Genomic DNA, 15,592 nt, shown 5'->3' with positions numbered 1-15,592 from the left:
CTAGAGATGGAGCCAGAGAGAAATAGTCCATAGCAGGGTAGATGTGTCCTCACCAAGCAGTGCAGTGTATGAGGTGAGTGCAGTTATATATACCCTGTGCGTTCACTGTGCCCTCTCACCCCATTGCAGGATGCCGGATCATACACCCCCCTAGGGATGGGGGGATCCGTTACAGGGGTCTCACCCTTTCTCAGGTAAAGGCGGTTGAGATGCTCCCGGTGGATTATGAGATTGAATTTGTTTGCCGCGGAGAACGGGAGATTTCTGGTCCAAAAGTACGCAAGTGCCAGACGGACGGAACCTGGACAGATATGGACAAGCCCAGCCGCTGTCGTAAGTTTCTCTTAGATTTTTTTCCTTAGGTGCCCATAGGTGGCCATCTGTCTCACCTGTCTCCAAACCTGTGAATGTACCTTGCAGCTTGGTTCATGGATAATGCTGCATACACGCAGCTAATACTTCCACCCCTTTACAGGTGAAACTCGAATAATTAGAATATCGTGCAAAGTTCATTTATTTGACTAATGCAACTTATGCGGTGAAACTAATATATGAGAGAGACTCATTACATGCAAAGCAAGATAGTTCAAGCCGTGATTTGTCATCATTGTGATGATTATGGCTTACAGCTCATGAAAACCCCAAGAACCCCAAATCCACAACCTAAAAAAAGTAGATTATTACATGCAATCAATAAAACAAGGATTGTACATAGAACAATATCGGACCTCTGAAAAGTACAAGCATGCATATGTACTCAGTACTTGGTTTGGGCCCCTTTTGCAGCACTTACTGCAATTACTTTTGCACGATATTCTAATTAGTCGAGTTTCACCTGTACTGTACAGACAAGTGAGGGATCAGGGCCCCCGGCACAGTGCCAAACAAGTGTATCTGATGGCAAGTAGTGCCTGTTATTTGTATAGGTGGGCCCATATGGCCTGATCCTCACCCAGTCACCTACAGCAATGCTCATCAAGGCCGGAAAGAAGCTGTGTAGGGCCTTATAATTCTGCCGTTTCTTTCATTACCCTCTATTGTGACCTCAGGGAAGAGTGGCTGCATTCTATTGGGACCTCGTGGTAAAGGTGACTGCACTCTATTGGGACCTCATGGTGGAGTGGCTGCACTCTATTGGGATCTCATGGTGGAGTGGCTGCATTCTATTGGGACCCTGTGGTAGAGTTTATTACACTCTATTGTGACCACATGGTACAGTGACTGCATTCTTTTTGGTCCTTGTGCTAAAGGTGCCTGCACTCTTTTTGGACCTCCTGGTAAAGGTGACTGAACTCTCTTTGGTCCTTGGGGTAAAGGTGACTGCACTCTATTGGGACCTCATGGTAGAGTTTATTACTCTCTATTGTGACCACATGGTACAGTGACTGCATTCTTTTTGGTCCTTGTGCTAAAGGTGCCTGCACTCTTTTTGGACCTCCTGGTAAAGGTGACTGAACTCTCTTTGGTCCTTGGGGTAAAGGTGACTGCACTCTATTGGGACCTCATGGTAGAGTTTATTACTCTCTATTGTGACCACATGGTACAGTGACTGCATTCTTTTTGGTCCTTGTGCTAAAGGTGCCTGCACTCTTTTTGGACCTCCTGGTAAAGGTGACTGAACTCTCTTTGGTCCTTGGGGTAAAGGTGACTGCACTCTATTGGGACCTCATGGTAGAGTTTATTACTCTCTATTGTGACCACATGGTACAGTGACTGCATTCTTTTTGGTCCTTGTGCTAAAGGTGCCTGCACTCTTTTTGGACCTCCTGGTAAAGGTGACTGAACTCTCTTTGGTCCTTGGGGTAAAGGTGACTGCACTCTATTGGGACCTCATGGTAGAGTTTATTACACTCTATTGTGACCACATAGTACAGTGACTGCACTTTTTTTGGACCTCATGGTAAAGGTTCCTCCTCAGCCAGTCCCTGGCCCCGCCCCTTTCATTAATTGGATCTCAGTTGTTTCAATCATAGAGACTCAGCATCACACGAGGGGCGTTACCACAGCTTCCTGGTATAACTAAGCTATGTGCAGTACCCTGCTGGCCCCTCCCATAAGCCATGATCTGCCTGCACAGTATAGGGAAGCACAGAGGCCGATTGATGACATCACTGGATCTAAAACAAGATATATAATGAAATCAGAAAGTTTCTTTTGAAAGAGAGGAGAAGGACCGGGGAATGCAAAATATAAGCAGAATAAACCTCAGCTTTACTTTGCCAGGACATGCTTTTTTAAGGCCAGCTTGCTTTTTTATGTAGCCTTCTAAGTGGCTCATTTGACTTGGTGACAACGCAGCAATACAACTGGGAGACAGGTGTCACCCTACAACAGAAGGTGCCCTAAACAAGGACCTTCTAGGCAGGACCGGCAGGTATTATTTTAGGGATAGCTAGAATAAACAGTAAGGGACCCAATACTGAACCTTGGGGGACACCACTAACAACCTCAGACCATTCAGAGTAGGAATAATTGATCACCACTCTCTGAATACGGTCTTTAAAGGAGAACTCTATGTATGCAAACCGTTAACCCTTGCAGTGGGGCTACCCCCGCACTGCTTGCTTTTCTCTAGGGGGTGGAATACAGAAGATATACTCACCTGATCCTCGGTCCTGTGGCAGCTAGTGCTCACCTCTCTCCCCCTCCAGCTGTGGTATTTACCCTTGGCACCCTCACGTCTAATGCAAGTGAATAGACTGACATCAGTGGGGTTTAGACCACTGGAACCCGGGGGAGAAGAAGCTGCTGGACTGGTCAAGCAGCCAGGTGGGACAGAGGATCAGTTGAGTGTATTTCTTTTATTCTAGCCCCTAGAGAAAAATGAGCAGCTAGCCCCACTGCAAGGGTTAAAGGAGAACTATGGGGTCAGTGTTTTTCCCCATAGTTCTCCTTAGGGTAACGGGAGGACACAAACTAGCGCCCTCCCGTTACCCTAAGCTCAGTATACCGCGAGCTACAACTCGGGGTATACTAAGACGCCGCAGCCGGAGCGGATCCCAAAATCGACGTCGAGATCCGCCCAGCTGCATGAGTGACAGCTGGCTCTGCCTATCTAGAGGCAGAGCCAGCTGTACCCGCCCCCTCCCCCGTCCGTTCTGCCAGTCAGCGCTGGCGGATCGGAGCGGGGAGAGGGGAATCCAGCCCCTCCCCTGTCACGGCAGAGAGCCGTGACAGGATCGAGAGGTGAGCGAACCCGGTATGTGTTCGCTCACCTCCCGATCTACTGAGCTGACCTGTGACAGTCTCATTGTCACAGGTTGGCTAGAACTATGAGGTGAGTGAAAAGCACTCACCTCATAGTTCTCCTTTAAAGCTTATATGACCCTATCCGAAACTAGAATAAAAAGTTTGGGGCCGGGGTTCTGCTTCTCCTGCTTCTCATCTCTGACTCTTGTCTTTCCTCCTCCCTCGCAGTGCCCACCTGCCCTCGCATGCACCTGAAGCTGGAGAACGGGCAGGTGGATGTCAGCATGACAGGCCGGGTACCGATGGAAGGCACGAGTATCCGCTTCCGATGTGACCCAGGATTCCTGCTGGTGGGCTCCAGCCACAGCATGTGCACCAAATTCGGGAAGTGGGACCACCCTAAACCTGCCTGCCAAGGTGAGATGAGAAGGAGGTAAAAATGGTTGCTGGGATGAGGGGAGGGGATTCCTTCAGGAGGCTTTAGCAGACATACGCCCCGGGTCTCTGCTCGTTATTTGGTCTCTTTAGCACAGACATCAATATGGTTTTTTAAAAAATTCTGAACTAGCTAATGAAAGATCTTAGCCATCCAAGTGCTCGGTGCTTTGCTAAATGTAAAGGTCGCTGTCAGATTGATGGCGGAAGGGACGGTGTTCTATCGAAAGTTCCAACTCCTCGAGTTCTCCAACCATCTGACTTCCGGTATAGTTAGAAGTGAGAGATTTGGCCGAGAAGGCTGTACTGCACGTGGGCCACCCGCGGCATTTCCCTACACACATACTGTACTACACAGCAATAAAGTATTAACATGAACTAGGGTCAGACTAGTCCAGCACGTTATTAATCTCAGTTGCCCTACTCAATATGGCAGCCGCTTGCGTGTAGGTAGGTGCAGTACGGCCAACGGCCACTAGATGCCCCCATGGGGAACTAGAGATAGATGTAGCTCTGGCCTGGGGAGACTCTGTGTCCCAGGAGAGTTGATTTATAGGGGGCGCCAGAGAGGGGAAGGGAGTTCAGAGCAGTACAGGAGAGCAGAAGTCTAAGACTGTATGCAGAGTCTCCGGAGGGAGACTGATTCTAAAACATAGGCTGGTCCATGGGAAGGACAGGACCAGGCCTAGGACTATGTAGAGCTACTGAGATTCCCCAGTTTCCCCTGGAGGGGGAAACCACCGAGCTAGGACTGACAAGGATAGGATTCCGGAGAATAGTGAGAAGCTGTAGTACTGACGATATTTGCCAGTGGGCCTCTGGCCGAAGTCGTGGACTCTGGGCTGCACCTGGGCTGTTCTCTCTCTCTAATCTGTATCACTATGCAACTATCAAGTGATGTGCCGTCATCCCACCCGGGGGTGGCTGAACGTATACTTCATTGTCATGTTCATTCTGTCAAGACTATCTGTGTGGACTGGTTCTTCTCCCTCCAACCTCTGAGAAGGTGGGGTTCTACAGGAGTGTGATGTTGGACTGTATCGTGGCTGTAACCATCCGGAAGAGGGTAGGTGTGCAATGGGGCTATGCCCGACATAGGGTGCCTTTTCATGGTGGCCTTTCTCCCTACGGGGGAGGAAGCGCCGAATACCGCAGAGGCGGTAGAAGCCATGAGGCCCTGTGTGCGCAGTACTACACGTGGGGGAGTGTTTGCACGAGGCCGAGGCCCCTGACCGTGGGGTGCCTGGTGTCGAGTTGCATGCACGGCGTTACCAGAGCCAAACAAAAGGGAACTCACACGCAAGACCCCGAGAGTGAACCCCGCCTACATGTGGACATATTGAGTGGGGCAACTCTGATTAATAACGTGTTGGATTACTGTAAACCTAGTTCATTTTAATGCTTTATTGCTGTGTAGTATGTGTATAGGGAAATGCCGCGGGTGGCCCAAGTGCAGTACAGCCTTCTCAGCCAAACCTCTTACTTCTAACTATACCGGAAGTCAGATGGTTGGAGAACTCGAGGAGTTGGAACTTTCGATAGAACACCGACATACACATAGATGGGCTGGAAGCTGATGTGTGGTTCTGGTCATGGGAAGTTTTGAATCACTTATGGTCACTAGATGGAGCCAAAGGTAATCGGAAATCAATACATCTCTCCTATACTCTTCAGCTCCATCTAGTGGCATCTTCTGGTACTTTCCTGATTCGCTCTAATCTTATGAATGAATTACAATCAGCCTGGAATGTAAATATACTAATAACATTGGGTTTTGCCTCCATTCGCACAGAACGAATCTACATTGCAGTTTCACAGGAGGAATGGCCCTGCAATTTTTTTAAATAAATACACACCATAGTGTATGGCCAGCCTTAGTCAGTTAAATCTTTTTTGTAGCTGACCATAGATGATAATGTACAAAGTCTTCCACTTTTCTTCTCCCTAAAAGCATTGACTAATAATTTCTGCCATCTTCATCAAAATCTAACATTTCAACGGAGGGAAATGAAGATGGAGCTTTCCTTTCCTTTTTTTTTCCTGATCTCACCAATTTTGGTGGCTTACAACGTTCAACATCAAACTTTTAAATTGGAGAACAAGAGGAGAATTTTAGGATAGGAAAGAAAAGCAATCATTTCGACAGTCCTTTGGCTTAAACCAGGGGTGGACAACTCCGGTCCTCCAGCTGTGCTTTAACTACAAATCTCAACATACCTCTGAGAGTCATGCCTGTAACTGTCAGTCTTGCAATGCCTCATGGGACTTATAGTTCCACAACAGCTGGCTTGAAGCAAACCTGTGCAAGGCAATGCAGCTTGTTTAAAGCTGAACTTCAGGCATGCAACTTTTCAATATATTCCTCAATAGCCACAAAGGATATAAATTAGAGGTGCACGAAATGGAAATGCTAAAACCGACATCCCGCTCTCCCCTCTGACACGCTGTCACAGGAGGCTGAGCGAGCGGTGTAGGGAGGAGAGCATTATGCCAAATGCCAAAACTGCCATTTTCGCCCGATATGTTTCGGCGGCCGATATATCTGTGCATCCCTAATATAAACCCACTTTACATGTGCCAAATGCCTTTGGAAACCTGGATTTTACCTTGTAAAAGTACTCATGACATCATCACTGTGCTGTGCATAGCCTGTGCAGAACAGACCTGTGAGAGGTTGAGTTGAATCTTTATAATAAGAAAAAAACATTGTCCCTGTGGTCTTTTTTTTTAAGCTCTAATGTGAAGATGTCAACACTCCCACTCTTGGTGAGAAGAAAAAATGGTCCGTGTTATGGGCTGTTCAATAAACTCCAATATACATTGAGTGTCCAGATTATTATGACCACCTGACATTTGTAGGCAAATTAGCTATAATTTGGCGCTGAAGTTGCTAGAGGGCCAGACCATTATAAATAGGGAAGCGGGTTGTTTACCACGACAGTAGAAGTGATTTGTTTCTGAAGATCCGGGGTTAAGGCTTTTCCCCATAGTTCTCCTTAGGGTAACGGGAGGACACAAACTAGCGTCCTCCCCTCACCCTAGGCTCAGTATACCCGCGAGCTGTAGCTCCGGGTATACTGAGACGCCGCAGCCGGGACGGATCCCGACAATTATGCCGGGATCCACCCAGCTGCGTGACTGACAGCTGGCTCTGCCTATCTAGAGGTTGAGCCAGCTGTACCCGCCCCCTCCCCCGTCCGTTCTGCCAGTCAGCGCTGAAGGATCGGAGCGGGGAGGGGGGAATCCAGCCCCTCCCCTGTCACGGCAGAGAGCCATGACAGGATCGAGAGGTGAGCGAACGCCGGTATGGGTTCTCTCACCTCCCGATCTACTGAGCCGACCGCTGACAGTCTCATTGTCACACGTCGGCTAGAACTATGAGGTGAGTGAAAAGCGCCCCCCTCATAGTTCTCCTTTAACAGCCTTTGAACGTGGGATGATTGTTGGCGCTCGGGGCCATGGAGCGAGTATCAGCAAAACAGCAGAATTAGTTAATTGTTCAAGAGCGGCTGTTGTTAAAGTGTTTAAAGACCGGACTGTCAGCCGAAAATCTGGGTCTGAACATGCGAATTGTGGTCGTCAGCGACTAGTCAATGTTAGGGCAGAACGGGGGAGGGGCAAGACTGGTACAAGACAACAGAAGGGCAACAGCGCCGTGTCAGATTCCTCGCATCACCTTTCAACATCTCGTGGAGTCACGAGGCGGCCCAACGAAGTTATCTGGTGGCCCAACGAAGTACTGATGGGGGGTCATAATAATCTGGCCACTCGGTGTATATAGAAGTCTTTCAATAGGAAAAATAAATAGAAATGTGAAATAAATGTTGTCACGTCGTCAAAAATCAAACAGCCTCCACCAAGCGCCTCTCACCTGATGGTCGGACCTCGTAATTAAACTGAGGTCTAAATGCACTTGTTTCCCTCTTCTGGGTAATGAATGGAATGCTGACCCCATTGTAAAGTGTTCCGTCATATGAGATAGAAGAAGTCAATGGACGCAACGTGTTGGACGGAGTTTTCATTGACTTCTTCTGAAGTCAATGGACAATGCGTTGGGTGGAGGTTCCACTGACTACTAAAGAAGTCAATGGATGCAATGCGCTTGGCGAAGTTTCAGATGATGTCATCCTGTTAGACGGCATCTGAAACTCCGCTCCACTGACTTCTTCAGTCATTTTGGGTCATTTCAGATAAAGCCATCCCTATGGACGTCACCTGGAATTCCACTCTATTGACTTCTTCAGAAGTCAAAAGGACACAATGTTTTGGGTGGAGTTTCAACTGACTTCTTCAGAAGTCAATGAATGCAACGCGTCGGGCAGAGTTGCAGGTGACATCATCCCATTGGAAGTCATCTAGAACTCCACTGAAGAAGTCAATGGACACAACTCATTGAGCAGAGTTTCAGATGAAGTCACCCAGTTAGACAAATCAGGAAAATCTGAGTTGTCAGTGAGACATCTGCTAGAAAGTTAAAGTCCTGGGCTTTAACGGTGCTGCTACAGGAGGGGGCGGAGACAAGACCGGTCACCCTGCACAAGGAGAGAGATCAGCAGTGAGCGTCCTTTATTACAGGAGGGGGCGGAGACAAGACCAGTCACCCTGCACAAGGAGAGAGATCAGCAGTGACCGGTCTTTATTACAGGAAGCTCCAAGTGTCCCACTGGATTACTGCACAGATCTGGAATAAATACACAAAGCTCACCAAGATTCCAGGAAGAATACTCATGACTCTTGTATGAGGACAATATTTGCTTATCCCCGAGTTTAGCTTTAATTATCAAATCATGTGCAAGCTAAAATTGTGCTTTTTTAATGTTCCGTGCACATGATTGAATATTCTTTGCAAAGTGAATTTCATTTTGTTTAACCCCATTCACTAAGATAAGTGGAAATTCACTTTGAAAGTGAACATTCTCTACTCCTTCAGTCATTGATCCCCACCTACTAATGTTGGAAATGTAACCCAGACTGGTGAAGTCTGCTGCCCTCTAGTGGTGAAAGTCATCCCGTATCTTTCAGATGGTGAGTTGGTTTGTGCTGAGCTGGACAGTGAAGGTAATTGTAGAGAATTGTGAGACAAGGAAAAGTCCGTGCTTACTATGAACACTTAAATGGCTGCTAACATGAAAAGAACGATGTCCAGTCCACTGAAATGTAATTTCAAAATTTAGGTCTTCTATATCAAATATTCACAGCGAAGTTTATCCCAAAATGTGACAACGTATATTATCAATGCAATATTGTATCTCCACACCGCTCAACCACCGTGACCTCCACCATAAATCTGTATGGAGCATTCACCAGATCCAATGACCTCACAAGCAGTAAGAGGTCCGAACATGCTTTGTAACACATCCTCCAGCCTTGTGTGTCTTCCACGCCCAATACCCGGCCACTACAGATAACAATGTTTCCTTTAAGTGAAATCACCAAACTTCCTCTGCATACTACACTGAGCACCCCATGGATTTCACAGCCTTATAGGGATTGGATGGTCAAGAAGGGATTGACACTCCTCCTCCAGGATACAATGGGACCTCCTTGTTATGGCTCAGTGATTCTGGTGGAAGAATACATCGCAGTAGCTAGTAGTAGTAATAAGTCATATTCAGCTGGACTTGTTCTGGAATGTTGAAGACGTTTGGCAACTTATCCATACCACTTCTTCAAGTCTAAAGTGTCAGGAACATTCCCCAACATTTATGTCCACAAAGACACCTTAATCCAATCACTACGGAAGAGCAGGTGTTGACTGTCCAACAACAGGATGGGAGGTATGAAAGTTGTGGAATCACCCAGTTCTAGTTACATAATCCCATCCTTGTGTCAGGAATTTACATGACTGAAGCTGTGAATTGCTGTCAAAATGACAGGGTAGAGATATTAAAGAAGGCATTATAGTGACTATTACATAGTATTTGAGGTTGAATAAAGACACAGGTCCATCGAGTTCAACCTTTATGTGTAAGTGTGTGTTGTGTGTGTACACGAGTCCCTGGGTGGTCTTAGTTTTTAGGTGTACCTGTACCCCTGTATGTTACGGTCTCTGAGGAAGGTATCTAATTGATTTTTGAATGATTCAATGCTCTCTGCTGACATCACTGCTTGTGGCAGCGAGTTCCAAAATGTAACCGGTCTGACTGAGAAGAAGCTCCTACGCCCCTTTGTGGTTAAATCTTTTCTCCACCAGTTTTAGGTGGTGGCCTCTAGTCATTGTTATGGAGTTTACTGTAAAAAATGTATTGCCGATGTTGCCATCACCACCAAACATTTTGTACATCAAAATCATGTCCTCTCTTAATCTCCTCAGTTCCAGCGTGAAGAAATTAAAATTTAGTAACCTTGTTGGTCCGCCATCCCCTTAATTAGTTTAGTTGCCCTTCTCTGGACCCTCTCCAGCTCAAGGACTTCCTTTCTGTGGATTGGTGACCAAAACTGGACCGCATACTCCAGATGAGGCCGAACCAGCGATCTATTAAATGGCAAAATTATCGCTGTGTCTCTACAGTACATTCCCTTTTTAATACAAGACAATACCCTGCTAGCTATGTTTACCGAAGCCTGGCATTGCGTGCTGTTATGGAATGTGGAAGACAGATGGTGTTGAAGGTCCCCACCCCTGTTCAGGGATGGTTGTTACAATTTGATGGAGATGGCCTCTTTCACGGCTCTTGTGAACTAGTCCAAAATGTGCACCTCACTGTCCTAAACAAATGTCCCTTTTCCTTAAGGTATAGGAGAGTCTTGACACGTAGAATCTGTTGGGTCATTCATTGGTTGAGATGTTGTTTTGTATTCCCCTTATACAGGTCTGTGCATCCTCACTACATTGCACTGTATATAGCAGGTTTCTTCTCTTGTGTTTGGGTGTTGGGTCTTTTGGATGTGTTAGTTTTTGTCTCCGTGTATTGCTGGGCTTGAAAGACAAAAGGATGGGATTTGTGTTAAAGATTCTTCAACAAGAGTTCTTCAACAATCCAGCTCAGAGGTGTCACTACTGGGGTGCGGCCCGCACCCGGTTAACACCATTGGAGGGGTGACACCAAAATGACTGTCATTTTGGTGTCACCCCCTCTGAGAAGTAGAAAAAATAGGTTACCAGCACTGTGAGTGCTGGTAACCTATTTTTTCTACTTTGTGCATTACACGGTGCCATCCGTGGGAGTTACTGCAAGCACCTCATCTCTACTGGCCGGGACTGCTGAAAGGTGTGCGGAGAGCACCCTCACCAATTACAACCCCCTCTGAGAAGTGGGGCACTCGATCATGGACAGAGAGCCCGACAATTGCAGGAGAGAGGAGGGGACCCGGCGGCATACCTTATCCTGCCGGGCGAATGTGCCCTCCGCTTTTTGCCGGTGTCCATCACCAAGATGGCCACCGGCAGGTAACACCGAGATGGCTGCGCATGCGTGGTGACGTCACGGCGGGGTGTCACCCAGTACCCATTCCGGATGACACCTGGCCTTGGGACGCCCCTGCTCCACCTACGTATTGGATGACTATATTACTCGGTGTGTTCTGCTTCTTCTCATTAATTGATGGTCCTGTGCTTTTGTTTGACCATGTGGATGTTTTTAGCGAAAGCCCAGCCTGGATAGCCACAAAACTTTAGACAAATCAACATCTGCCGTTCTATGGTGATTGAATTGAGGTGTCTGTGGCTATGTGTGGCTATAAATGCTGGGGAATGTTCCTGACACTCATTACATGTAAAGAAGTGGTTTGGAAAGGCTCTGAAACATCTTCAACATTACAGAACAAGCCCAGTTGAATGGGACTGACTACTACTAGCTACTCTATACCATGACCTGGATCAATCAGAACCTTCATAGAACTACATCCCAGTAACATTGTGCTTGTGTAGACCAGGGTGATGTCATTGGCCCTTCTCACAGGATGTTGGGGAAGCCGAGGAACCCAAATCCAGATAGAATGTGCTCCTGCACAGTGCTGGAGTGTTAGACAATCTGGCCGGAAGATGACCTCTTTCATCTTGTGAGGTCGTTGGATCTGGTAAGTGCTTCTCTCAGCTATATGGTGTGGGTTAGAGCAGTTGAGTGCTGTGGAGACACTTATAATATTACGGCACCTCGGTTGAAGATACATTGTCACATTTTGGGATATACTTCAGTGTGAATATTTGATACAGAGGCGCTAGATTTTATAATGATAGAAAATTGTTCATGAAAAATACATTGTATCCCCGAGGTGAGATCTGCTGGATATTTGATGATGGGCAACACTTCTATCAAAGTGCATACACTGAGTGGCCAGATTATTATGACCACCCCATCAGTACTTGGTTGGGCCGCCTCGTGACTCCACGAGATGTTGAAAGGTAACGCGAGGAATCTGACACTGCGCTGTTGCCCTTCTGTTGTCTTGTACCCGTCTTGCCCCTCCCCCGTTCTGCCCTAACATTGACTAGTCGCTGACGGCCACAATTCGCACGTTCAGACCCAGATTTTCGGCTGACAGTCCGGTCTTTAAAACTTTAACAACAGCTGCTCTTGAACATTTAACGAATTCTGCTGTTTTGCTGATACTCGCTCCATGGCTCCGAGCGCCAACAATCATCCCGCGTTCAAAGGCTGTTACATCGCGTTGTTTCCCCGTATCTTCAGAAACAAATCACTTCTATTGTCGTGGTAACCAACCTGCTTCCCTATTTATAATGGTCTGGCCCTATAGCAACTTCAGCGCCAAATTATAGCTAATTTGCCTACAAACATCAGGTGGTCATAATAAACTGGCCACTTAGTGTATAACTACGTAAGGATTCAGCTGGATTTTTCTCACCGAGAACAATTTAATTGCTTCTAGTTTTTCTAGTAAAATATTTGGAAGTTTCCAGCGCTATAGGTCAGAAATGTAAGAGGCAAATGGAGCTCAGAGCTGAATCACGGGCTGCACTTGGCTAACTTCAAAAAGTACTACAGTACTATGATGAGTATAATACTAATCCTGATATTAGAGGATGTATGTACAGGTATGTACAGGAAACCCCAACAATGAACACCTGTTTTCTTCTATTTGGTCTGTTAAAGGAGAACTATGGGGTTAGGGCTTTTCCCCATAGTTCTCCTAAGGGTAACGGGATGACACAAACTAGCATCCTCCCGTCACCCTAAGCTCAGTATACCGCGAGCTACAGCTCCCTATATACTGAGACGCCGCAGCTGAAACGGATCCCGACAATTATGTCTGGATCCACCCAGCTGCGTGAGTGACAGCTGGATCTGCCTATCTAGAGGCAGAGCCAGCTGTACCCGCCCCCTCCCCCGTCTGTTCCACCTGTCAGCGCTGGAGGATCGGAGCGGGGAAAATGAAAAGCACCCCCCCCCGACCCCCCCCCGCTCCCTCATAGTTCTCCTTTAAAATGGAACCCGGGCATATAACTCACCTCCCCCCATTCCCTGAAGCCCCCTCCGATATTTGTTTCTAAAAACCCTATACATATGTTTTTACTTGAAGTCATCTAGAGCAGTGGTTCTCAACCCGTGTAACCTCAGGGCCCAGTCATTTAGTCGTGACCCAAGTCACACAGTGCGGTAATTGCACAGGTTTGTGCCATTAACAAACAGTACTAGTGTGAATGGACCCTCAAAAACACATACCAGAACTGGAGCGGATCCTTGGCCTGGGGTCCAGTGTGGGCTGCTGTGTTGTGACGGAGCTCCATTCATATGTGCATTGCTTGTACAGCTCCCTTGCGCGCCCTGTAGAGGTGCCGGGAGCCAGAATGTGACGTCACTCGGGTCCAGGCACCTCTACAGGACACGTGAGGGAGCTGTAAGCAATGCATGTATGGATGGAACTCCCTCGTGGCCATACCCCCCAGCCCGCCCCTTATCGGACGTAAGTACCAGAGCATTTTGGCGAGTACGAGTATTCGAAGAAGGGTCTAAAAGGGAAGACTTCACTATGGCCAACAGAGGAGAGATGGTTAGAGATAATCAGGGGCGAAATGCTCTGCCTAGGCGAGGGTAACATCTGCATCCTTCAGGTGATAACCTGGGGAATGCAAAGTAGCCCAAATCCCATGGGATGATGCTAGAGTGCAGTGAGGTTTGGGTTACTGGGCATTCTTCTAGATATCACCCAAAGAATAGGGAAGGATGAAGGATGGTAAAATCACCCCCTGCACCATGGAAGCCAGTCCGACCCCCCCCCCCCCCCCCCCAGTTTTTTTTAAACATTTATTTTAATTACAATGGTTTAATAACTTTTTAGGCAGGCCTTGCATTGAGTGCAAAGCCTGCCTTGCACAGGAATTCTGGGTGGCTCCAAGCTCACTCCCAGGATGGACTACAATTTCACGCTTAGTTAGACCATTTGTAATGAGATTGTAGTCCACCCTGGGAGCGAGCTTGGAGCGGTGACTACTTTACAACACACACAGGGACCATGGGGAACACAAGTAGTCACCCTCTAGAAGGAAGGACAGTGTCAGCACCAATTCAGAGATGATTGGAGGATCTACAGCCGAGTGATACACAAATAAGATACATTGTTGTTCATAGTGAAGGTACTTAAATGCAGTTTTAAGATTTATCTCCGGAGTTAAAAAACACCAGCCAGCACTGTGCGCAGATGGCAGCTCTCAATCCCAGCTGTCACGGCCAGCTTCAATCCCCAGTGAAGACAGAAGAATATGTCAGCTATGACAATGATCACATGTAAGCTGGAGGCTTCATTGACAAGATACGCCATCATCTTGCAGGTGGCAGTGTTTCTGCGACAGTCTCATTGTCACACTTCGGCTAGAACTATGAGGTGAGTGAAAAGCACTCACCTCATAGTTCTCCTTTAACACTGTACTTGTCAGATACAATCACAGTAATAAAAAAGGCATTCATTCATAGATTAAAAAAATAAATAAAAAAAATGTTTACTATAATAATAATTTTTTAATTATTATTTGTTCACATTTTTGTGCATTTGTCATCCTATAATAGAAAAGAAAGCAGACCTGGGTTTTAATGTCGGGTTTATGTGTATTAAATTTAGACTTAATATATTATAACAATAATTTAGGTATGCAAATTAGTCATAGCGTTATTGTCAAGTTACTGACGCTGATAAGTTTGGCCTGGGCATCTCGGTGTTAAAGATCTCTGGTCATAAAAGCGTCACTTTCTCCCTGCAGTTCCCATAGTAACAGAATCTATCACCAGGACACCGTGGTCAAATCTTCAAGAAGGGATCATTTTATTGATGCACACACCAGAGGCGTCCCGAGGCGGGGTGACATGCGGTGTGGGTAGCGGGTGACACCCCGCAGTGACGTAATCGCGTACGCATCTGACTTCATCCCCCATGCGCTTGATGACGTCACGCACGGTACCGCTGTTACCTGCCGGTGGCCATCTTGGTGATGGACGGCGGAAGAGAGAGGAGGGGACGTCACCCGGCGGGATGAGGCATGCCGCCGGGTCTCCTCCTATCTCTCGAGCAACTGTCGGGCTCAGTCATTTTGGTGTCACCCCTCCAATGGTGTCACCTGGGTGCGGGCCGCACCCCCTGCACCCCCCTTGTGATGCCACTGGCACACACATCTTGTCACAATGCAATGTGTCGGGGGCCACTTAGGGTCCCTTGATCAGGCAGGGACCTGATGAAGGGACCCTGAGTGGCCCCAAAACGTTGCAATGTGACCAGGGCTGGATTTCCCACAAGGCCAACCGAGTCCCGACCTTGGGGCAGCAGGCAGTAGAGGGGCGGCAGCGGTGTCCTTGTGGGGAAGTTGCCCTCTCTACATTCTGTCCTGCTTTGTACAAGCCGAGCTAAATGTAGAGGGAGGGAAGCCGATTTTTCGTTTACATGTGAACTCAGCGATGTTGCCGAGTTCACATGTAAACAGTCCGCAGCCTTCTCCCCTCCCCCCTGCACTTACCTCTCTCCTCTGGTTCCGTCCTCCGCCGCCGAGTCCCGAGTCTCTGACTGCAGTGAGCAGAGCGGC

General features: G+C 47.5%; 1 protein-coding gene across 1 annotated transcript in view; it reads left to right on the top strand.

Moving 5' to 3' along the window:
* GABBR1 (gamma-aminobutyric acid type B receptor subunit 1) overlaps positions 1-15,592 on the top strand; it is a 105,195-nt gene that overhangs the window by 4,974 nt on the left and 84,629 nt on the right. Inside the window, exons 3-4 of the mRNA XM_018564178.1 lie at positions 130-333; positions 3,418-3,606. Of these exons, the coding sequence (XP_018419680.1) occupies positions 130-333; positions 3,418-3,606 (393 nt within the window). The remainder of the gene's footprint in view (positions 1-129; positions 334-3,417; positions 3,607-15,592) is intronic.

Source organism: Nanorana parkeri, unplaced genomic scaffold, assembly GCF_000935625.1.
Source record: "Nanorana parkeri isolate BGI_ZX_2015 unplaced genomic scaffold, ASM93562v1 scaffold731, whole genome shotgun sequence".
NCBI lineage: Eukaryota > Metazoa > Chordata > Amphibia > Anura > Dicroglossidae > Nanorana > Nanorana parkeri.
The sequence above is the reverse complement of the archived record's forward strand: the minus strand, read 5'-3'. Positions and strand labels throughout refer to the sequence as shown.